Source organism: Pseudophryne corroboree, chromosome 2 (assembly GCF_028390025.1).
Source record: "Pseudophryne corroboree isolate aPseCor3 chromosome 2, aPseCor3.hap2, whole genome shotgun sequence".
In the NCBI taxonomy this organism is placed as follows: domain Eukaryota; kingdom Metazoa; phylum Chordata; class Amphibia; order Anura; family Myobatrachidae; genus Pseudophryne; species Pseudophryne corroboree.
The window spans coordinates 91,586,713-91,610,209 of record NC_086445.1 but is presented as its reverse complement, the minus strand read 5'-3'; the positions used below and the strand labels follow the sequence as shown (position 1 = coordinate 91,610,209).

General features: G+C 45.5%; 1 protein-coding gene across 1 annotated transcript in view; it reads left to right on the top strand.

Annotated features, from left to right (window-relative positions):
- Positions 1-21,732, top strand: part of PGR (progesterone receptor) — a 265,623-nt gene extending 243,891 nt beyond the window's left edge. Inside the window, exons 5-8 of the mRNA XM_063951505.1 lie at positions 1,610-1,754; positions 4,026-4,156; positions 10,680-10,837; positions 16,621-21,732. Of these exons, the coding sequence (XP_063807575.1) occupies positions 1,610-1,754; positions 4,026-4,156; positions 10,680-10,837; positions 16,621-16,776 (590 nt within the window). The 3' untranslated portion in view covers positions 16,777-21,732. The remainder of the gene's footprint in view (positions 1-1,609; positions 1,755-4,025; positions 4,157-10,679; positions 10,838-16,620) is intronic.
- Positions 21,733-23,497: the final 1,765 nt, after the last annotated feature.

The window sequence follows — 23,497 nt, the reverse complement described above, 5'->3', positions numbered from 1 at the left end:
CGGCTTCTGACTTCTGGCTCTGCGAGGGGGACGGCGGCGCGTCCCTGGGAACGGACGACCAAGGTTAAGATCCTGTGTTTGAACCCTCTGGAGCTAATGGTGTCCAGTAGCCTAAGAAGCGCAACCTAGCCGCAGTTAGTAGGTTTGCTTCTCTCCCCTCAGTCCCACGTAGGAGAGAGTATGTTGCCAGCAGAAGCTCTCTGAAAATAAAAAAACCTAACTAAAATACTTTCTTATTAGCAAGCTCAGGAGAGCTCACTAAAAGCACCCAACTCTGGCCGGGCACAGATTCTAACTGAGGTCTGGAGGAGGGGCATAGAGGGAGGAGCCAGTGCACACCAGGTAGTACTAAATCTTTCTTTAGAGTGCCCAGTCTCCTGCGGAGCCCGTCTATTCCCCATGGTCCTTACGGAGTCCCCAGCATCCACTAGGACGTTAGAGAAAACTGAAACCTAAATTGCAGTGTAAAAATAAAGTAGCCAGTATTTACCCTGCACAATAACAAAGTAACCCACCCAAATCTAACTCTCTGCACATGTTACATCTGCCGTCCCTGCAGTGCACATGGGGTGTCATTCCGAGTTGTTCGCTCGTTATTTTTTTGTCGCAACGGAGTGAATAGTCGCTAATGCGCATGCGCAATGTCCGCAGTGCGACTGCGCCAAGTAAATTTGCTATGCAGTTAGGGATTTTACTCACGGCATTACAAGGTTTTTTCTTCGTTCTGGTGATCGTAATGTGATTGACAGGAAGTGGGTGTTTCTGGGCGGAAACTGGCCGTTTTATGGGAGTGTGTGAAAAAACGCTACCGTTTCTGGGAAAAACGCGGGAGTGGCTGGAGAAACGGAGGAGTGTCTGGGCGAACGCTGGGTGTGTTTGTGACGTCAAACCAGGAACGAAACTGACTGAACTGATCGCAGATGCCGAGTAAGTCTGGAGCTACTCAGAAACTGCTAAGAAGTGTATATTCGCAATTCTGCTAATCTTTCGTTCGCAATTTTGATATGCTAAGATTCACTCCCAGTAGGCGGCGGCTTAGCGTGTGCAAAGCTGCTAAAAGCAGCTTGCGAGCGAACAACTCGGAATGACCCCCATGGGTTTTGCCCATTAGAGAACAATTTTGCTGCTGCGATCAGGTCTGTGTGACATAGATTGTCTGAGACAAATGCTAATGCATATGCGTCCAAGTCTGAATCAGGCCCATAATCCACTTTATTGCGCGAACAGAACTATGCGATGTGTGTAATTGCAGACACATTGCAAAACTAAACATAATAATTTGCAATGTGTTATCCGGTTGTAAATGATCTCTTTACTGTATTTTGGTTTTTTAAATTCCTTTAAATTCCTGTTTGATAAAGATATTCAGGGTTATGGTGCGTAGGCACGCATTATAGTTAATTTAACTAGTCCTAACATAAAAATAACTAGTCCTATAATAAGACTGCATAGGAGACCACAAATAGGTTGAACTCGATGGACAATTGTCTTTTTTCAACCTTAGTTACTATGTTACTATGTTTTCACGCAAATAGATACTTTGTTTTGATCTTGGCAATGTTTCGGAGTTATGTAAATGTCCCTTAAATTGTGGCGTTTTGTTACTTAGGGTTCAGAAATCTACACATCGATGATCAGATTATCCTCTTGCAATATTCGTGGATGAGCCTCATGGCCTTTGCCATGGGGTGGAGGTCCTACAAGCATGTCAGTGGGCAGATGCTTTATTTTGCACCAGATTTAGTATTGAATGAGTAAGTATTTATTAGCTGTCTGCTTCAGTAATATCAGATCACTAAACTAACTAATAGACAATTTGGTTGAATCATCTTTATTTCATATAGGGCAGCACACTTGGTTATTATTACTGCTGAGATGCTTGGCTTGATAATATGTTGGTCTGGTTTATCTCACATTATACTTGCTTGTTTGTTGAAGTCCTAAATTACTTCTACCATACCTACCTACCAAACTGTGCCACCAGCGCAATAGAACCCTAACCAGATCCATCCAAACACAACCACACCCCAGGAAATCCAAGCCCAATGTCCAACAGGCCCCCTTCTGAGTCAGAAACTTGGGACAATCCAGCCTTTATTGACACTTTATCTCCGGGACACACCCGTGGGCAGACCATTTTGAAGAGTTGATAGAGTATGGTACTAGCCCTATCCAAAGTCACCTTAAAATGAATGGATGTTAATATAAAACAATGACAATGATATGTATGCATAGCTAAATAAGGCATGAAGGCTTCTTTGCCGTGGTGAGCTACCGTAGATGGTGTGGATCTGTAGATTTTATAGAATAACATATATAAAATGTGTAGGTGGACCAGACACCTACACAAAGTGGAGGCATCCATGTTGTTGGTACAACTAATAATCCTAAGAATGAAATCTATCAGTGAACTATTACCTCTTAATAGAATTAATCAATGCGTTAAAGTAAAAAACAAAAAAAAACAGTAATTCCAAAAGAAACCTGTAGAGATTACAATATGGAAAATAAATATCTGGCAGAATGGCCATTGCTGCTGAATTAATGTTAGGAAATATATAAATTGAAATGACCGTATCCCCAACTTCAAGCTCTGACAGGACAAGATCTAAAACACTCCTTTTTAATTGATGGGTCATCCTTTTCATAGTTCCTCCTCCTCTTTGATTTTGGTGGGGCTGGTTTACACTTAGTTTTTCTCTCTGGGGGAACTACGATGAATAGGCCCCCGTGGGAGATGTATCAAGTAGTATAACAAGTGGGGAAGTAGACAAGCAAGAGAAGTTGTCCAAGTAATCAATCAGCTTTGAGGTAACATTTATCAAGCACGTTCTATAAAATGATATTAGAATAGGACTGGTTGCTACGGGAAACTTATTCACTGGTCAACTTCTCTGCTCCTGTTTGTCCTTCTTATGTGTTCCTTTTGGTTTATACCTAATATATTGTATTATTCACATAATGTGAACTGAGGGCATTACTGTGGAGTATAAAATGAACAACCCCTGTTTGGTGTCTCTCTAGAAGCATTAGGGCATACTTACCTACTCACCTGGAAGTTGCGGGAGACTCATGATTTCTCAAGTAGTCCCCCACACCCCCCAGAAGAGTGGATACTCCTCCCATAGAGAGATAATGCAGGGGGTGGGGCTTGAATAGCCATCAACTTGTCCCTACTCCTTCCATGAGGACCCCCGATTTGCAGGATTTTCCATGATGGGGCAGGACCTAATGACGTGGAAGCTCGCCCCCACCCCCCAGAGTTCACAGCTGTTTCTCCTCTCTGAGCTTCTCCTGGAGAGAAGTTTTAAAATGTTGGCAAGTATGCATTAAGGCCAGGCTTACCTACTTTGCTGCCTCCTCCTCCGGGAGGAGGCAGCATTGTAGGTGAATGGGGGCGTGGCCGGCAGCAGGACGGGTGGTTCGGGGGCGTGGCCGGCAGCAGGATGGGCGATCCGGGGGCGTTGCATCAGGGTCGCGTCATCGTGACTCCACCCCCCGCTGTGCTGTGCCGAGAAACAAGGCGCTGCATAGCGGGGGGCGGAGCTACGATGACGCGATTCAGCGCGAATCGCGTCATCGGACCCCCTCGGCCCGCCTACTTGTTCACTGCTGTGGGCGGCCGAGGGGGAAAGCGGGAGGCTTGCCCACCTTTCCGGGGGCCGGGAGGGTCACCCGATTTTCGGGAGCCTCCCGGCCATTCCGGGAGGGTAGGCAATTATGATTAAGGCTTTCTTTAAGATGTTGCTGTGTCTCACAAACTGGTAGTTACGCCCCTGTACCACAACAATGTAGCCATGAACTCTCAGACATTCACCCGCCTCTGCCTGTGTGCGCACAGTTAAAAAAAAAAACTTAGTTAAATGTTGTTTTCCACGAATCAGAACTTTGCTGTGTAGACCAATAAGAAATGTGATAGAGAAACTATTACAGTTTAGTTTATACAACATATCCTCAGTAAAAAAAAAATATAGTGTTAGATTTTTGTTTCTAATATTCTAGATATAAAACATTTATTTCCTCAGACAAAGAATGAAAGATTCGTCTTTTTATTCCCTATGTCTCTCTATGAGGCAGCTGCCGCAGGAGTTTGTCAGATTACAGATCACCCAGGAGGAGTTTCTGTGCATGAAAGCCCTCTTACTGCTGAATACAAGTGAGTAATGTGTGTACTGTGGATCTTTCATTGTAAAGTGGTTCTCCTCACACAGCAGAGTCTCTGCGTTTTCCCCTAAGTTCCCACTTCCACTCGCTCTTCAAGAACAAAGGGGGACATATACTAAGCAGCGATAAGAGCAGAGAAGTGAGCCAGTGGAGAAGTTGCTCCATCAACCAATCAGCAGCTCTGTATAATTTTATAGTATGCAAATTATAGATGTTACTTCAGTGCTGATTGGTTGCCATGGGCAACTTCTCCACTGGCTCACTTCTCCGCTGTTATCACTGCTTAGTAAATGTCCCCCAAAGTGTGAAATGGTGCAGCAAGATCTGCATTCTAAAGTCCCGCCCCTTTATGCACTGATTGGACTATTCTATAATACTCCTTAACCTCACCTCTTCATTTGGTCTCTCCCAGTGGACCACCTCACTCTGTCATGTGAATGGGAGCTCACGGGATCTGGTTTTCACTCACCGCTGCGATATTTCTGATTTTTCCAATTCCCCTTTTCCTCTCCACCTGCTCTCTTTTGACTTATCTATCTCTGCTTACGCAATCTCCACCCTCCGAAGGCTACCATCACTTAGGGGTATATGCAATTGCGGTCGAATTCCCGAAATTGTCGAATTTCTGGACTTTTTGGCAAAAAAAAAAAAAAAATCGACAATGCAATTCAGTACTTTCCGTCAGAAAAACGGACTATCAAAATTCGACTTTTTGAAATTAGACTTTTCTGCAATGATACAAGTGCTACAATTCGACCAAAGTATATTCAATTGAAGTTTGGAAATTTGACAACAGTGCTTTTAGACAGTAAATTCGTCATTTTCAATCCGCCACACTTTGGTGGGTGAAACTAATAAAAAAAAATTAAAACATGTTTTTTTTGGTGTTTTTTTTCTTGGTAATAGCATATCTATTTATATTAGAAGGGATTAGGTACTGGTTTGTCTTTTTTGGAGGCACAAGTATTATTTATATATTTTTTAAAATAATATTATTATTTTTTTATTTTTTTTTTAGATGGAATGGTAAAATCCCAGAAAAAAATGGCGTGGGGTCCCCCCTCCAAAGCATAACCAGCCTCGGGCTCTTCGAGCCGGTCCTGGTTCTAAAAATCCGAGGGAAAAAATGGACAGGGGATCCCCCGTATTTGTAAAACCAGCACTGGGCTCTGCGCCTGGTGCTGGTGCAAAAAATACGGGGGACAAAAAGAGTAGGGGTCCCCCGTATTTTTTACACCAGCATGGGGCTCCACTAGCTGGACAGATAATGCCACAGCCGGGGGTCACTTTTATACAGTGCCCTGCGGCCGTGGCATTAAATATCCAACTAGTCACCCCTGGCCGGGGTACCCTGGGGGAGTGGGGACCCCTTCAATAAAGGGGTCCCCCCCCAAGCCACCCAAGGGCCAGGGGTGAAGCCCGAGGCTGTCCCCCCCATCCAAGGGCTGCGGATGGGAGGCTGATAGCCTTGAGGAAAATGACATGAATATTGTTTTTCCCAGTAGTACTACAAGTCCCAGCAAGCCTCCCCCGCAAGCTGGTACTTGGAGAACCACAAGTACCAGCATGCGGGAGAAAAACGGGCCCGCTGGTACCTGTAGTACTACTGGGAAAAAAATACCCAAATAAAAACAGGAGACACACACCTTGATAGTAAAACTTTATTGCACACCTGCCGACACACACATACTTACCTATGTTGACACGAAGCAGTCGGTCCTCTTCTCCAAGTAGAATCCACGGGTACCTGAAAATAAAAGATAATTATACTCACCTGATCCAGGGTCCAGAGATAAATCCTCGTACTTGTCAAAACAACAAAACGAACACCCGACCAGCGGACTGAAAGGGGTCCCATGTTAACACATAAGACCCCTTTCCACGAATGCAGACACCCCCGTGACAGCTGTCACTGAAGTGTCTCTTCAGCCAATCAGCGAGTGCAACGTCCTTGCACTCTGCTGATTGGCTCTGTGCGCGTCTGAGCTGTCAGGCAGCGCATCGCAAAGCCTCTCCATTATATTCAATGGTGGGAACTTTGCGGTTAGTGGTGGGGTCACCCGCGGTCAGCGGCTGACCGCGGGTAACCCCGCCGCTGACGGCAAAGTTACCACCATTGAAAGTAATGGAGAGGCTTTGCGATGCGCTGTCTGAACTCAGACGCACACAGCCAATCAGGTGAGCGCTACGACGTGGCACTTCCTGATTGGCTGAAGGGACCTCAGTGACAGCAGTCACGTGGGGTCCCGGCATTCGGGGAAAGGGGTCTCATGTGTCAACATGGGACCCCTTTCAGTCCGGTGGTCGGGTGTTCGTGGTTTTTTTTTGCCAAGTACGAGGATTTTATCTCTGGACGTGGATTTATCTCTGGACACTGGCAGGTGAGTATAATTTTTTTCACAGGTACCCTCGGATCGTCGGAGACTGTGGCAGTCGGCGTGTCAACATAGGTAAGTATGTGTGTGTCGGCAGTGTGTAATAAAGTTGTACTTGTCACGGTGTGTGTCTCCTGTTTTTATTTGGGTATTTTTTTTTCAGTAGTACTACAGGTACCAGCGGGCCCGTTTTTCTCCCGCATGCTGGTACTTGTGGTTCTCCAAGTACCAGCTTGCGGGGGAGGCTTGCTGGGACTTGTAGTACTACTGGGAAAAACAATATTCATGTCATTTTCCTCAAGGCTATCAGCCTCCCATCCGCAGCCCTTGGATGGGGGGGACAGCCTCGGGCTTCACCCCTGGCCCTTGGGTGGCTGGGGGGGGGGGCCTTGATTGAAGGGGTCCCTACTCCCCCAGGGTACCCCGGCCAGGGGTGACTAGTTGGATATTTAATGCCACGGCCGCAGGGCACTGTATAAAAGTGACCCCCGGCTGTGGCATTATCTGTCCAGCTAGTGGAGCCCGATGCTGGTGTAAAAAATACGGGGGACCCCTACTCTTTTTGTCCCCCGTATTTTTTGCACCAGCACCAGGCGCAGAGCCCGGTGCTGGTTTTAAAAATACGGGGGATCCCCTGTCCAATTTTCCCCCGGATTTTTAGAACCAGGACCAGCTCGAAGAGCCCGAGGCTGGTTATGCTTTGGAGGGGGGACCCCACGCCATTTTTTTTTCGTGTTTTTCCCGTTTTCTCCCGTTTTTTTTAAATCGCTGCAAAATCCGTCAAATCGGCCGTTTTTCGCCCGCGGGACTGTCGAATCCGTTTTCCATTGAATATGGTGAATTTCGGCAACCACTTGCCGAAATTGGACGGCCGAATTGTGTCGAATTTAAAAACGGCGATAATTTGCCGCGATTCGCCGCTAATTGCATATACCCCTAAGCGTAATATTGAGGCTATTGACACCTCATCCCTCTCCTCCCTGTTCGACTCACTTCTCTTTCCTATTCTCTCTCACACAAGCCCTGAACAAGTTACATCCCTATACAATGCATCTCAATATATATACCAAGGGTTTTAACAAAGTTCAGGAGGGAAACATTCATCAAAGGAAGAGAAGTATTAGAACTCGAGGACATACACTGAAACTGGAGGGAGGCAGGTTCAGGGGAAATTTAAGGAAAAATTACTTCTCTGTCTGTCTACCCCTCCCCTTTAGAATGTAAGCTCTCACGAGCAGGGCCCTCTTCCCTCATGTGATTATCCTTTTCTTACTTTAATAATCCTCCACTGCCCAAATCCTGCAGTTCTCGGCCACCTTGGTACTTATCTCAGTGTTGTCTACTGATGTAGTTATGCTTAACTACCCTGTACTTGTCCGATATTGGTGGTCATTCCGAGTTGATCGCTCGCTAGCAGTTTTTAGCAGCCATGCAAACGCTATGCCGCCGCCCACTGGGAGTGTATTTTAGCTTAGCAGAAGTGCGAACGAAAGGATCGCAGAGCAGCGGCAACTTTTTTTTGTGCAGTTTTAGAGTAGCTCAATACCTACTCAGCACTTGCGATGACTTCAGACTGTTCAGTTCCTGTTTTGACGTCACAAACACGCCCTGCGTTCGCCCAGCCACGCCTGCATTTTTCCTGGCACGCTTGCGTTTTTTTGAACACTCCCTGAAAACGGTCAGTTCACACCCAGAAACGCCCACTTCATGTCAATCACACTGCGGCCACCAGTGCGACTGAAAAGCTTCGCTAGACCATGTGTGAAACTACATTGTTCGTTGTAATAGTACGTCGCGCGTGCGCATTGCGCTGCATGCGCAGAAGTGCCTTTTTTTGCATCATCGCTGCACAACGAACGAATGCAGCTAGCGATCAACTCGGAATGACCACCATTGTCTTCAACTGTAAGTCACTGTTTTCCTGTTTTGATTATGTGCATATGTACTCTGTAATTGGGCGCTGCGAATCCCTTGTGGCGCCATATAAATAAAGGATAATAATAATAATAAAATAGCGCAGATCTGGAATTATACATCACTAAAATGTGCTGGAAGTTGCAGTAGAGCAGAATCCAAGTTATCAGTCTCCAGACATTTTACATCAGGATAAATATTTCTTTTGATAAATGTCTTTAAAAAGAAAAAAAAAGCTGAGATTTCTTGTGAGAAACTATTTTTTTCTAAATAAAACAGCGTGCGCTGTCTCATTATATCGCCCCTCTTTGTTACGTTACAATGTAATAAGTCTATTATAAGTTTATTATACATCACCCTGTTTATTGGGTCACTCCACATAGATATAAATGAAATTTGGCATGTGGTAAATTCGCAAATACCCAGTTTTGTGGTGTAACAGGTGAAATGCAGAAGTGCAGTGTTTCGGTGACTCAGTCTCAGACTTTAGCTTTGGCTTTGCCATTCTGCGCTTTATTAGAATTTGTCGTTCATCAGTTGATCTGGAACAATGACAGTCAATGCATCCTGCTGTGTAGACGAACTGAGGTCCAGTGTAGTCTCTAGACCAGTGATCTCCAACCCGTAGCTCGCGAGCTACCGGTAGCTCGCCGTAGTATTTTCGGTAGCTCACAGAGCACACGGGCTTGGGCGGTCACTGGCACTCCTCCTCCCTTCATTTTTAATATGGTGTCGGCCGTCAGCCGTCAGCTCGTGGACCAGCAGTGGCGGCACCTGATTGGCTGCCGGGCCGCGAGTTTTGATTGGCTCACTTACCGGCGCCATATTTTAAATGCCCGCCACCGCCGGAGACTCTGTCACCCTCACCGCAGCCGCTCTCCGGACTTCACAGGAGAGGCGCGCGCTGCGCTCTCCTCCCCTTCCATCCCTCATTCAGGAGGCGCAACACCGACGGCAGTAGAAGAAGCCAGCAAGGGTTAGCACTGTGTGGGGCACTGTATCGGACCCTGCGGGGGAACATTTTATCTGGCACTGTGGGGGGCATTTTAAATGGCACTGTGCGGGGAATTGTATCTGGCACTGGTGGGGGCATTATATCTGGCACTGCTGGGGGGCATTATTTGTGTATCTGGCACTGCTGGGAGGCATTTTTTGTGTATCTGGCACTGCTGAGGGGCATTATTTGTGTATCTGGCACTGCTGAGGGGCATTATTTGTGTATCTGGCACTGCTGAGGGGCATTATTTGTGTATCTGGCACTGCTGAGGGGCATTATTTGTGTATCTGGCACTACACGGGGGCATTACTTGTAGTTGTGAGGCCACACCCACTTTCGCAAGAACGCATGCACAATGGGGGGAAGGGGGTAGCTCCTTCATAGGTTTTATTTTCCGAAAGTAGCTCACACCTCAATTAAGGTTGGACACCACTGCTCTAGAGTCTAGACAACATGGCTCCCAGGGCGAAGAGTGTTGCCAGATCTTTACCTACATAATGCTGTTCTGTTTACATGACAGCCCACTAGGGGGTGCTCTCTACATGCCATGGGGCTGATGCAGGCCAGCATCCTACCGCAGCATGCGTCATATAAGTATTTCAGTGGTCCTCAATATTCTACTAAAATAATGTGTTATATTCAACATCAAATAAATATCTATTTAAAGGGACAGTAAATTCAGAACTATCACCTGCAATATCAGATATCCCACAAGTCTAGTTGCAAGTTACCTACCTTACCATGCACAGAAATACATCAAAATAAAACACTGTTTTTGCGGGGTGATGAAAGAACAGATGCGCTCACAGGTGTAATTCATTCTTAGCAGGGAATACTCCAAGCAATACTATTCCCACTGCTGGATTACAGCATGTTACATTTTCCACAAATCCATGTACCTCCCTGTAAGAACTGATGCATTTTCCTAAAATTAGGCATGTGATGTCAAGAAAGGGCATTTGCACTTTCTGTTTATATAGTCTATAAAGTCTGCCAGCAAATACTGTTATAATAACCAGCCAAATAACCCACGGCAGTAAGAGGCCACGGGGGAATACATTTAGAGCTAAACGGTTTTATGTTTTTATATATAGGAAGACACTTTTAAATAAGAACAAGCGTACAATACTAGGAGCTTAGTATGTACATAATTAGAGCTGCCTGGTCCAGCGGAGTGCTATGTTTAATCTTGTGACACACTTATTAATATTTATGTTTATTTCTCATAGTTCCTTTGGAGGGTCTTAAAAGCCAAAGTCTTTTCGATGAGATGAGGTCAAATTACATCAGAGAACTGGCAAAGGTGGTTGGCATGAGGCACAAAGGAGTCGTGGCAAGTTCCCAGCGCTTCTTTCACCTTACTAAAGTTATGGATTCCATGCATGAAGTAAGTCATACTTACCGACTATTTGGCTGCTCTCTCCGGGAGAGAGCAGCCAGGTCGGCTCGGCAGGGGGGCAGGCTGCGATGTGAGTGAAGAGGGGGGTGGGGCGTGGGCGTGGTGCAGGCGGGTCGGGGGCGTGGCGCAGGCGGGCCGGGGGGGTGACTACGGGATTGTCCCGTGTAAGCCCCGCCCCCCGCTGTGTAATGCCGCTATTACCGGCATTATACAGCAGGGGGCGGGGCTATGATGACGCGATTCAACAAGAATCGCGTCATCGCCTGCCCGGACCGCCCACTTTACTCGCTAAGTGGGCGGCCGGGCAGGGGGGGACCCCTGTAATCGGGAGACTTGCCTGCTCTTCCGGGGGGCCGGGAGGGTCACCCGATTTTCGGGAGCCTCCCGGCCATTCCGGGAGAGTAGGCAAGTCTGAAGTAAGTGCTTCCGCCATAGCAACACCAAATAGAGGCGTTAAGCGTCTTTTCATATCTATCCAGGACCATATTTAGAAGAAGGCGTAAGCTGGCTATTAACATTAATTATGTTCTGATTAAGTAACTGTTCAGGGGTGGTTTAAGAGAGGAGGGGGCCCGTATGCGGGCTCCGTGCGGGCCCCCTGTCTCTGGTAGTGCAGTAGACTTTGGCCTTGTGCCAGATTCCACTGCGCATGTGCAGGACTCCGAGAAAATGGTGTATGCTCCATGTTTCCGGGAACCTCCCCACTGTGCATGCGCAAATCATCGGGAAAATGGCTGCCGTGCCCTGTTCCCTGTGATTTCTGCAGCCGACAGAGCCATAAGTGTAATTATATGGATGCAGGAGTGTGGTGTGTGGGCCCCCCCTAGACCCAGGGGCCCATGTGCGCCGCACACCCTGCAACCATTTTAGATATGCCAGTGTACCTTTCCCCCCTAATTGCTCATCCTGTTCACCGTTTATTCTTCCCTGGATAAATAGGCTCCTGGTACAGACTAACTACCAAAATAAGAAAAGAGAAAGAAAACAACAGTCTGGATTTTTGGAATAGAGGCCTAGATTTATCAAAGCTGGGAGAGAGATACAGTAGAGAGTGATAAAGTACCAGCCAATCAGCTCCTGTCTTTTTGCAGATTGTTTGAAAAATTACAGAAACTGATTGATTGGTACTTTATCTCTTTTCAAACTTTGATAAATCTGCCCAACAGTCTTGAGGTCATGTGGTCAAAGTAGTTGAGGCTTTGTGGAATGGTTGTGAACATTATGTTCCGGGTAATTAGGGGTGTGACATAATTTTTCCCAGCTGTGTCTACTGGTGTACTGTATATGCAGTTCAACCACTTTCAGTGTATTCTTCTAATACAGTACAATACAGATGGGTCCACCTTTATCTTGACGTCTTTGCTGCGCCCAGGCACCTCATGGTTTATTAATATAAACCCTTCATCTATTGTTCCCAGCTGCAATACAATACAGAGAACAATACATCAGGGGATTAAGTCATTACAGCAGGGGATTAAAGGGCCCTACTCACTTGGCGATATGCCGCCAAGGTGCCCGACGGCCGATACGGCCGACGAGCGACCCGGCGGCGGGGGGGCAGTGACGGGGGGAGTGAAATTTCTTCACTCCCCCCGTCACCCGGCTACATTGAAGTGCAGGCAAATATGGAGGAGAGACGGGAGACCAGCGATGAACGAGCGTGGGGACGCGCATCGTTCATCGCTTAAGTCTCCACACTGAAAGATATGAACGAGTTCTCGTTCATTTATGAACGAGATCGTTCATATCTTTCAGAATATCGCCAAGTGTGTAGGGCCTATAAGTCTGACTGACCTGGCTCAATTAATCCTGTTAAAGGCCAAAATAAACGTGGTCCCATCTGTACACTTAGAATTATGATTTAGTTATTTTGCCTTGAATAAGAATGATATGCTGTATTATTTAAAGCAGCTACTCCCTAATAATGTGTTGCTATGACCAATGCTGCAAGCCATGATAATCAACTGGACACCAGTTTCTGCAGCATGGGCCAGCAAAATCAGTGTTGTAGCGAAAGGGGCACACAGAACCCTTTTACGTGGCATGGCAGCTGGCTCCAAGCTGGGAACAAAATAAGGGTCGACTTTTTTATTGATGTTTGTGGGGAGTACCTGTGGGCACATTACATGTTCTCCTCCTCTTCACAATGTAAGGAGATCAGATTCACTGTAACACAAGCCCCAGTGTAGGCCAGAAGGCTAAGGTGTGCTGTCCTATCTCTCTGCATGGGCTCTAGTCTCAAAGGTAATTGTGGAGGAATTATGATGGACATATATGAGTTATAAGGGTTATGTGGAGGGGTCTATTGGCATATAAGTAGACTTGCCATAATATCCCTTTAATTCTGTGGCTGGCTAAATTCAAATCTACATTTCACTTGGTTTTAGTCTGCCACAGACCATGTGTAAATCATAGATGTTCCAGATTAAATGGATATAATGGCAATCCTATATGTAAAGAGCTTCTGGAGGACTGTGATGGCATGTAAGAGGCATCTCAAAGAGTTGGATGGAATAAGGAGCGTCTCAAGGTGTCTGATGGCATAAGGAGCATCTAAGGAGACTGGTGGCATTTAAAGGGCATATGAAGGAGTCTGATGGCATATAAGGGGCTTGTGGAGGAGTTTCATGGCTAGAGGGTATGGTTGTATAAAGGATGCATAGGTGATATCTGATGACATATAAGGGAGTTGTGGAGGGTTCTGATGGCATATTAGGGGCATGTGGAGGTGTCTGGTAGCATAAAAGAGGTATGTGGCAGAGTATGGTTGTATAAGGGGCATATAGGGCATATCTGATGGCATCGAAGGGAGTTGCTGAGGATTGTGATGTTATATAAGAGGTGTGTGTAGGGTTTCATAACATAAAGGGCATAATGAGGAGTTTGAAAGCAATTAGTGAGCATGTTAAGGGAACATATGGAGGAGTCTGAAGGCATAACATACTATAGGCACATGGAGAGGTGATATACATGGCACACTTACTGAGCTTAACTGGATTTTATCTGGCATCCAGGAAGCACAAAGTCCCCTACTCCTTTTCTACAGTATAATACACTCCCTTTTGTACAGCTGTCTGCTTGTTTGCTATGAGCTGCAGCTTATCATTGCTCTCTGTACCATGGGGGTAATTCCAAGTTGATCGCAGCAGGATTTTTGATAGCAATTGGGCAAAACCATGTGCACTGCAGGGGAGGCAGATATAACATGTGCAGAAAGAGTTAGATTTGGGTGGGTTATTTTGTTTCTGTGCAGGGTAAATACTGGCTGCTTTATTTTTACACTGCAAATTAGATTGCAGATTGAACACACCACACCCAAATCTAACTCTCTCTGCGCATGTTATATCTGCCTCCCCTGCAGTGCACATGGTTTTGCCCAACTGCTAACAAAAATCCTGCTGCGATCAACTTGGAATTACCCCCCATATTATTAAAGAAACCACATTAGGTACATGAGCAGCCTTTGTCTGAACTATAGATAAGCTATAAAGAATTTGGCCACTCAATGTTACTATTAATTTCATGTGGCTATTGGGAAACATTAAATATGTCGCCTCAGTCTCCTGCCTACCGTCACATAGGAGGAGCCTCATTTAGTAACTACTTTTTTCCTAAAATCATAATGCATATTTGATCATCGTGCCAAGGTCTATAGAGTGTAAGCTTGTGAGCAGGGCCTTCCTACCTCTATATCTGTCTGCTTTTACCCAGTTTTGTTCTATCACTGTTGTTCTAATTGTAAAGCTCAACGGAATATGCTGCGCTATATAAGAAACTGTTAATAAATAAATAAAGGGCAGTGAGGCCTGTGCCACTATCCAGGACCCTGGTGTCATCTCTGTGGGCTGTCTTTAGAGAACACCCAGCTTCCTCCTGCAGGCCTTTATAGCCCATGTGACATGATGACGTCACGTGTGGTGGCGGGGAGGGGACCTGTCCATGGTGCTGAAGAGTCTCCTTGTATGGCACTGATGATTTCTTTAATCCAGCACAGTAATGGGATCTTGGCGATAACTTTACTTCACAAGTAAAAAGCTGGACAATGTATTCAAATTAAAAGGTCCTGCAGACATTCGCTAAGGCTATGGGCTATGTACACATGTTGGACGACATCGCAAACCATACAATGTCATTCGCGTTGGGATCCGACATCGACAAGTGCATTCACACTTGCCGATGTCAGCTGCGATGAGAGGGGGGGGGGGCGGCATGCTGCATTTGGCAGCATGGCATTCATAAGCAATATCGTGCGTCGGACCTGCATGCAGGTCCAACGTGCGATGCTGGATATGACCCACGCGCATTGTATCCAGTATCGTGCATACAGACTATACAATATCGCAAGGAACCGGCCAATGGAGGTAATTCAGACCTGATCATAGCAGCAAATTTGTTAGAGAGAGTTAGATTTGGGGGTGTTATTTTGTTTCTGTGCAGGGTAAATACTGGCTGCTTTATTTTTACACTGCAATTTAGATTTCAGTGTGAACACACCCCACCCTGATCTAACTCTCTCTGCACATGTTATATCTGCCCCCCCTGCAGTGCACATGGATTTGCCCAACTGCTAGCAAATTTGCTGCTACGATCAGGTCTGAATTACCCCCATATTAGCCGGATCGTATATGCAATATTGCACAGTGTGTACGCACCCTAACATGGTAATAGATCCAAATATGCAGTCACCGCATGAAATTCATCAGAACATTATACCTACACTGCAATATATTACTTTGTTTACAGATGTGCGCAGAACTGTGCTTTTGCAACAAAGGATAAAGATGGTGCAATAGTGCTGATGACATGGCCTAACTGAATTTAACCTACCCATTTACAGCCGAGATAAGACTACTTCGCTGTAAGTGGAGATGCAATTGAAATGAATGCGCGATACAAATGAAAAACCGACTTGCGCTCAATACTCCATCAGCCCTTGAGTAACCTAGTATGACAAGACCTCATATCTCGCAACATTTATAAATGTAGTATTAGCACAAAATAAAATGCACCACCCATCTCTGTGCAAGAAAGCGCACCACCCATCTCTGTGCAAGAAAGTGCACCACCCATCTCTGTGCAAGAAAGCGCACCACCCATCTCTGTGCAAGAAAGCGCACCACCCATCTCTGTGCAAGAAAGTGCACCACCCATCTCTGTGCAAGAAAGAGCACCACCCATCTCTGTGCTAAAAAGTGCACCACCCATCTCTGTGCTAGAAAATGCACCACCTATCGTTGTGCTAGAAAGTGCACCACCCATCTCTGTGCTAGAAAATGCACCACTAATCTCTGTGCATGGGCTTAAATTTGGTAGGACAGACCGTGACGCAGGAATATTATGACATTTGTGAGGCATGGGGTTGATTAAAATTAACTGTGTCGAACCGTCCTATCAGGTTATAGCAAAATACATCCCAAAGTGCAGGAGAATTTACCTCAGCTCTTATCTAGCCAGTCACACCCACGCTTAACAGGTCACCCCCCCCCCCCCCCCCCCCTCCATCCCCATCTAGATGCGTTACAAAACTATAGGAGGGTATCTGATATTAGCGCATATGGAGTACATCTTTAAAAATGATATGAGTGGCTCTGGAAGCGCCGATACTACACATTTTCTTTTAGATCTATCTACAGCATGGAGACGTTTGTGTATTCGTGTCATTTTTGCTGTGTTTTCTACCAAATGAGTTATAAAGGCATACTGTGTGTGTCAGGACCTATACAAGGAAGCAGTTCTGTGCATTAATATGTGTGTTATCTTTTTGGAAACAGCTGGTCAAGCAACTCCACCTGTATTGCCTCAACACCTTTCTTCAGTCTCGAGCCCTGAGCGTGGAGTTCCCGGAAATGATGACGGAAGTTATATCGGCGCAGTTACCCAAAATCCTGGCCGGGATGGTGAAGCAGCTCGTCTTTCACCAAAAATGAGTCTTATTCTGACCTATTTATTTATTTACAAAAAAGAGTTACAAAAAATATAAAAAAATTAAATAAATACATGTGACATCCGCCATTACATTATCCTACAGTTTTCACGCCACAATACGGATATGAGCTAGCGCTCAAATCAGTAGAGTCTGTGGGGTAAATTTACTAAGATGGAAGTTCTATTTAAGAGGGGGTGTTGCCCATAGCAACCAATCAGATTCTATTTCTCATTTATCTAGCGCCTTCTAGAAGATAATACCTGGAATCTGATTGGTTGCTACGGAAAACATCCCATCTTAAATAGAGCTCCAATCTTAGTAAATTTACCCCTGTATGGGAAATATTTGAACTTTATTTCTCTTATTCCTTCGAGTTCAAGATCTCCTGGACATAGGCTGCTAGTCACGAAGGCTGTAGCTGGTCATTGTAGGCCGCATATTTCTGTGTATGTCTTTAGGTAACCTTTGTTAGCATTAAAAGGAAACTACTTCCGAAAAGATGTGACAACGTATAACGCTATAACAACATCTATGTTTGTTGACATTGAAACAGCAGGTCTGGGCTTCATATTCAAAGCACATCTGATGTGCCATAAAATGTCTTAGTTTTGTTGCAAAGCGCTTATATGGTCCACAAAACATATATTAAGATGTAAAGGCCCCCATACATTACCACTGGCAATGTCCAGATCCCCCAGGGCCGGGGCAGGAAATCAGGAATATTAAACGTTTAAAAGTCTCGATTCCATGATACCGACCGAAAATGGCAACTCAGAGATTTGTCATGTCCCTGATTCCCTGGTGGATCGCTGATCTTCAATGGCCGCCAATTAGCAGATCTGACCGGTGGAACGGCGGTGCCACTTGGATCAAGGCAGTGGCTTTCTGATGTATGGGGGCCTTAAGTCTACTATTCGTTCTTGGTAGATGACTCACAAAGGAGAAGGGCACCGTCTGTATTTGTGGAAAAATCCAAAGACGTTTACTGTGCAAAAGTGTCAAACATCCTACCACGTTAGAATTAGCACTCTCATTAAATAAAGTGTTTCCATTTTTCTCTTAATATACTTTATAGTGTCTGGCATTTGAGACTTTTTTTTACCTCATTGTGCAAAGTGTGGATAGAAAAGTGCAACGGGAAGGTACAAAATGTGTCTCATTATAGAACGAGACCTCATCACCGCCAGCTCAGAGCTCTACACACAGCTGTGATATCTCCTATAATACACTCTTTCCAAATCTCCAATCTAGTTTTATCACTGCTCCCCAAAAATAGGGGAATTGGTGTAAGGGGGCCACATCATGCCCCCAGACCATCCTTGTTCACTGGGGAAAGTGAGTGGGATCTGGGAAGCTGAGAGTGTGGGAGAGCTCACCGAAACTGGGAGTCTTGCGGACATTACAGGAAAGAAGAAGACTAAGGGGGATATGTACTAAGCAGTGAAAAGAGCGGAGAAGTGAGCCAGTGAAGAAGTTGCCCATGGCAACCAATCAGCATGAAGTAACATTTATAATTTACTTACTTTCAAATTATACAGAGCAGCTGATTGGTTGCCATGGGCAACTTCTCCACTGGCTCATTTCTCCATGCTTATCACTGCTTTGTACATTTCCTACCTAAAGTAGAGTTTAAAGTGGACTTGTCACTTAACATCCTGACATTAAACAGATATCCAAGGTCATTAACCAAAAAATATATGATCTATGTTAAAGCTCTATGGGGCATATTATCAATTATAGTGTTTTAGACCTGATAATTATCATTTCTTTTTGCCACTATTCGATGCAATAAGAAATTATGTACTGGCCAAAAGGACTAAAAAACACAATCGGGGACAGGGGCTCCGATAGGAGTGTTAGACGTAAAGTGATGTGTTACTAATGCGTTCACTTCACTTCTGCTAGTTTGGGACCAGCAGCCATTGCCGGGAAAGGGTTCCTAAGGAGCCCTCTCCCAGTCATTTCTGAATTTCCTAGTGTAGCCCATCTGAAGATGGTGTCAGCTGTCGGGGCCAATCACCAGGCTGCTTCTTATATCGGAAATGGAGGGACTGTGGTATATACAGGAGATATCTACAGCGGTTCATCCATGTAACATTCGGGGGATACTAAATACTGTATTTGCCCCTTCAAACCATGTTTTGGGGATATCCTGCAAATAGTATTTGATAAATAAGCCCCTATATCTTCTCCTAGGCATCTATAAATATACATTAGTAATAAATAGACTGGGAACACCCCGTGTAATGGTCGCAGCATGCCTCCTGTGCTTCTATGGAACGTTATGTGACATCGCCAAGCTGACAGTTTTCTCTGTATATGCTCATACTTTCCTACTTTCCAGACATTTCTAAGGGCTTCCCTGGGGGGAGAGTTATCAAAGCTAGGAGAGAGATAAAGTATGAGTCAATCAACTTATGCCATTTTATAGACTAAGGGGTCTGTGTGCTAAGCTTTGGAGAGGGATAAAGTGGACAGAGATAAAGTACCAGATAACGTACCAACCAATCAGCTCCTAGCTGCCATGTTACAGGCTGTGTTTGAAAAATGACAGGAGCTGGTTGGTTGGTACTTTATCTCTCTCTCTCCAATTTATCTCTCTCCAAGCTTTGCTAAATCTCACCCCCCAGAGTCCTAGGAGAGCAGGACACCCTGTTGGATCCCACAGACTTTCCTAGTAAAGTGGACAGGGAGTTTATGGCGCGCTTCACTGAAAATTTCATAAGGTTAGGTCATCAAGTTCCCATGCGCTTTCCCCGTGGAGGTAGAGAAGTCAGCAGGCAGACATGGGCTCAGTTTGTGACCATATTATCCCTTTTACAATACCTCCCAACATGACCCTCTCCAGGAGGGACACAATGCTCTGCTTCTGGACTTTTCTCTTTCTCTATGATTGCCGGCACCTGTGTTGTACAGGTTACTGGATAAGAAAGGTGTTTCAGCACAGGTGATGGCAATCATACATTTAGAGGGAAGTCCAGGAGCAGAGCATTCTGTCCCTCCTGGAGAGGGTCATGTTGTGAGGTATGCTTTTACCAGGGACACTCATGGATTACACAGGTTCTGTGGCTGACTGACTTCAAGCCTACATTTCAGCTGATTTTAATCAACCACAGAACATGTGTAATCCATGAGCATCCCAGGTAAAACGGATAATATGGTCACTGTACACCAGGCATTCCCAACTGCGGTCCTCAAGGCACACCAACAGTGCAGGTTTTAGTGATATCCAGGCTTCAGCAGAGATGGTTAAATCAAAATAACTGAGGTACTAATTAAGTCACCTGTGTTCAACATGGATATCACTGAAACCAGGACTGTTAATGTGCCTTGAGGACCGAGGTTGGGAAACACTGCTCTACACTAACAGCTAATTTAGTACCTGAGACATGGTATATATTGTACTTACTTCATACTTGCCTACCTGACCCTCTCCGTGAGGGAGAAAATGCTCTGCTCCAGGACTTTCCTGGTAATGTATGATTGCCAGGAAAGTCCAGAGCATTTTCTCCCTCACGGAGAGGGTCAGGTAGGCAAGTATGGCTACAATATATAAACTGTTAATGTTCACAATTAAACCATCATTACTGTTTGATGTGTCAGGACAGCTTTGTACCGTGAACATGTTTTATCAGCCAGATTACTACCTCACTGCAACTTTTGCAAAATACATTCCTTTATGTTTGCTACTTCCTTCTTTGCCAGCCACTGCAGATATGGCGGGGAGATTGTCAATGCTTGGAGAGAGATAAAGTACCAACCAATCAGCTTCAACTGTCATTTTACAGGCTGAAAAATGCTAGGAGCTGATTGGGTGGTACTTTCTCACCACTTTATCTCTCTCCAAGTTTTGATAAATCTCCCCCATGGGCAGCCAATGTAGTCATTAGATCCTAAATCAGCCTCCCATTATACTATAAATGGCCCGCTGTAAATACTCTAAGTTCTCTTTGCAGCATGTGTGGTCATCAGCCCACCAGAAAGTAGCGTTTTGTAGATAAAGCTCAACGTAAGCCGTTTTACTGTTAAACTATGGATGTAATTATATTTCTATACCGTGTCACATTTTTTCATTAGCAAAAGTTACTTGTAATTTCCTCTCAGTGCTACCAAGAAATGCAAAAGCAAAGTATCAGTCCAGGTCTCCTTAAGACGTTTTCAATCTTTTGTGTCATTTCAGAATACATAGGAAATAGAATTCTTTCTATCATGCACAGAATTAATTTCCCTGCGCTAGACGCAATTACTGAAATAACAGCCTATTCCATGTAGCTTCAGCCTCTGCAAGCTGTTCACACTGAGAGTCATTTGTACTTTCCAGACACGTCCATTGCATTGTACCCCCTGGGAACAGGCGTCCGTCCTGGCAGTTCAAATTAGCTCTGTGTATGACTTATCTAGTGCAGCATCACTTACAGTAAGAATGTATTCACCACGCTTAGCTAAGATGTATGTGACTATCTCTTGAATACAATTGTCTGATTTCTGCTTGGCCTCTGCGAGGCTCTGTGCTTGTCAGGTATTAAACGTGCACAGACATTTGGGGCTCGTTGTCATACCTGGGTATAGTTGTTGCTCTTTAAAAGTGTTTTTTTTAATGTATTATTGCCTTACATGTGGATACGTCTTGTCCTGAACTAGCAGAAAATATATAACATATAGGGGGAATGTATCAAACCTTAGAAGGAGATAGACTGGAGAGATATAAAGTACCAGCCAATCAGTCTATAACTTCCATTTTACAGGCTGTGTTTGAAGCAGATTGGCTGATACTTTGTCCAAGGTTTGATGCATCTCCCCCCATAGTAACCTATTAGATATTAACTAGAGACTGATTGCTTACTATTGGCCACTAGGCATTTGTGATAATAGCTGTACAGTGCATTGTCCATGACAGTGTGCAATATCCAGTCTGTTTTGCATTAAATCTGTCTCATTAAAGAAAATATTTCATGTACGTGTCTGTGTTTCTGTGCTGTATACTGCCCTCCCGTAGTGCCATTTAAGGGGTTAAACCAACCACTGATGTGCCTGTTCTTCTTGCTATATATTGTACACCTGGGCTCAGGGGCGTAGCCAGAACTTTGAGGGCCCCATAGCAACATTTGAAGGGGCCCCTGTCTCAATGTTTCTAGAGAGACACCTATCCACAGCAGTTGTTCATTTCTCTAACGTCCTAGAGGATGCTGGGACTCAGTAAGGACCATGGGGAATAGACGGGCTCCGCAGGAGGCATGGGCACTTTAAGAAAGACTTTGGACTCTGGGTGTGCACTGGCTCCTCTCTCTATGCCCCTCCTCCAGACCCCAGTTTTCGACTGTGCCCAGAGGAGAATGGGTGCACTGCAGGGAGCTCTCCTGAGTTTCCTGCTTAGAAAGCATTTTTGTTAGGATTTTTTCTCTTTTTCAGGGAGCACTGCTGGCAACAGGCTCCCTGCATCGAGGGACTGAGGAGAGAGGAGCAGACCTACTTAAATGATAGGCTCTGCTTCCGCGGCTACTGGACACCATTAGCTCCAGAGGGAGTGAACACAGGTTCGTCCTGGGCGTTCACCCCAGAGCCGCGCCGCCTTTCTCCTCACAGAGCCAGAAGAAACGAAAACAGAAGACGTCTCAGGCGGCAGAAGCCTTCGGTGCTTCACTGAGGTAACGCACAGCACCGCAGCTGTGAGTCATTGCTCCCATACACCTCACACACTCCAGTCACTGTAAGGGTGCAGGGCGCAGGGGGGGCGCCCTGGGCAGCAATAAAACACCTCTCCTATGGCAAAAGTCTATATACATGTACAGGTGGGCACTGTACATGTATATAAAAGAGCCCCCGTCATTTTTTAGTAAGTTTGAGCGGGACAGAAGCCCACCGCCGAGGGGGCGGGGCTTCTCCCTCAGCACGCACCAGCGCCATTTTCTCTCCACAGCACCGCTGAGAGGAAACTCTCCGGACTCTCCCCTGCTTGACACACGGTGAAAGGGGGTTTTAAAGAAGAGGGGGGGCACATTATTGGCATTTATACATTAAGCAGCGCTACTGGGTAAACAATCTGTGTTTTTCTCCAGGGTTATATAGCGCTGGGGTGTGTGCTGGCATACTCTCTCTCTGTCTCTCCAAGGTGCCTCAGGGGGAACCTGTCTTCAGAAAAGAGATTCCCTGGGTGTGTGAAGTGTGTCGGTACGTGTGTGTCGACATGTTTGACGAGGAAGGCTCACCTAAGGAGGAGGGGGAGTGCATGATGGTCAGGTCGCTGTCGGCAATGCCGACACCGGACTGGGTGGATATGTGGAATGTCTTGAATGCAAATGTAAATTTACTGCATAAACGATTAGACAAGGCTGAAGCTAGGGATCAGTCAGGTAGTCAGACCATGCCTGTCCCTGTGGCACCAGGACCTTCGGGGTCTCAAAAACGCACCATATCCCAGATCACTGACACAGATACCGACACAGATACTGACTCTAGTGTCGACTATGAGGACGCAAAATTACAGCCAAAGGTGGCGAAAGGTATTCGTTACATGATTATTGCCATTAAAGAGGTTTTGCATATCACTGCGGAACCCCCTGTCCCTGACACGAGGGTACACATGTATAAAGGGAAAAAAGCCTGAGGTCACTTTTCCGTCCTCATTTGAACTAAGCGACTTGTGCGCAAAGGCTTGGGAATCTCCAGATAGGACACTACAAGTTCCCAAAAGGATTCTTATGGCGTATCCCTTTCCACAAAAG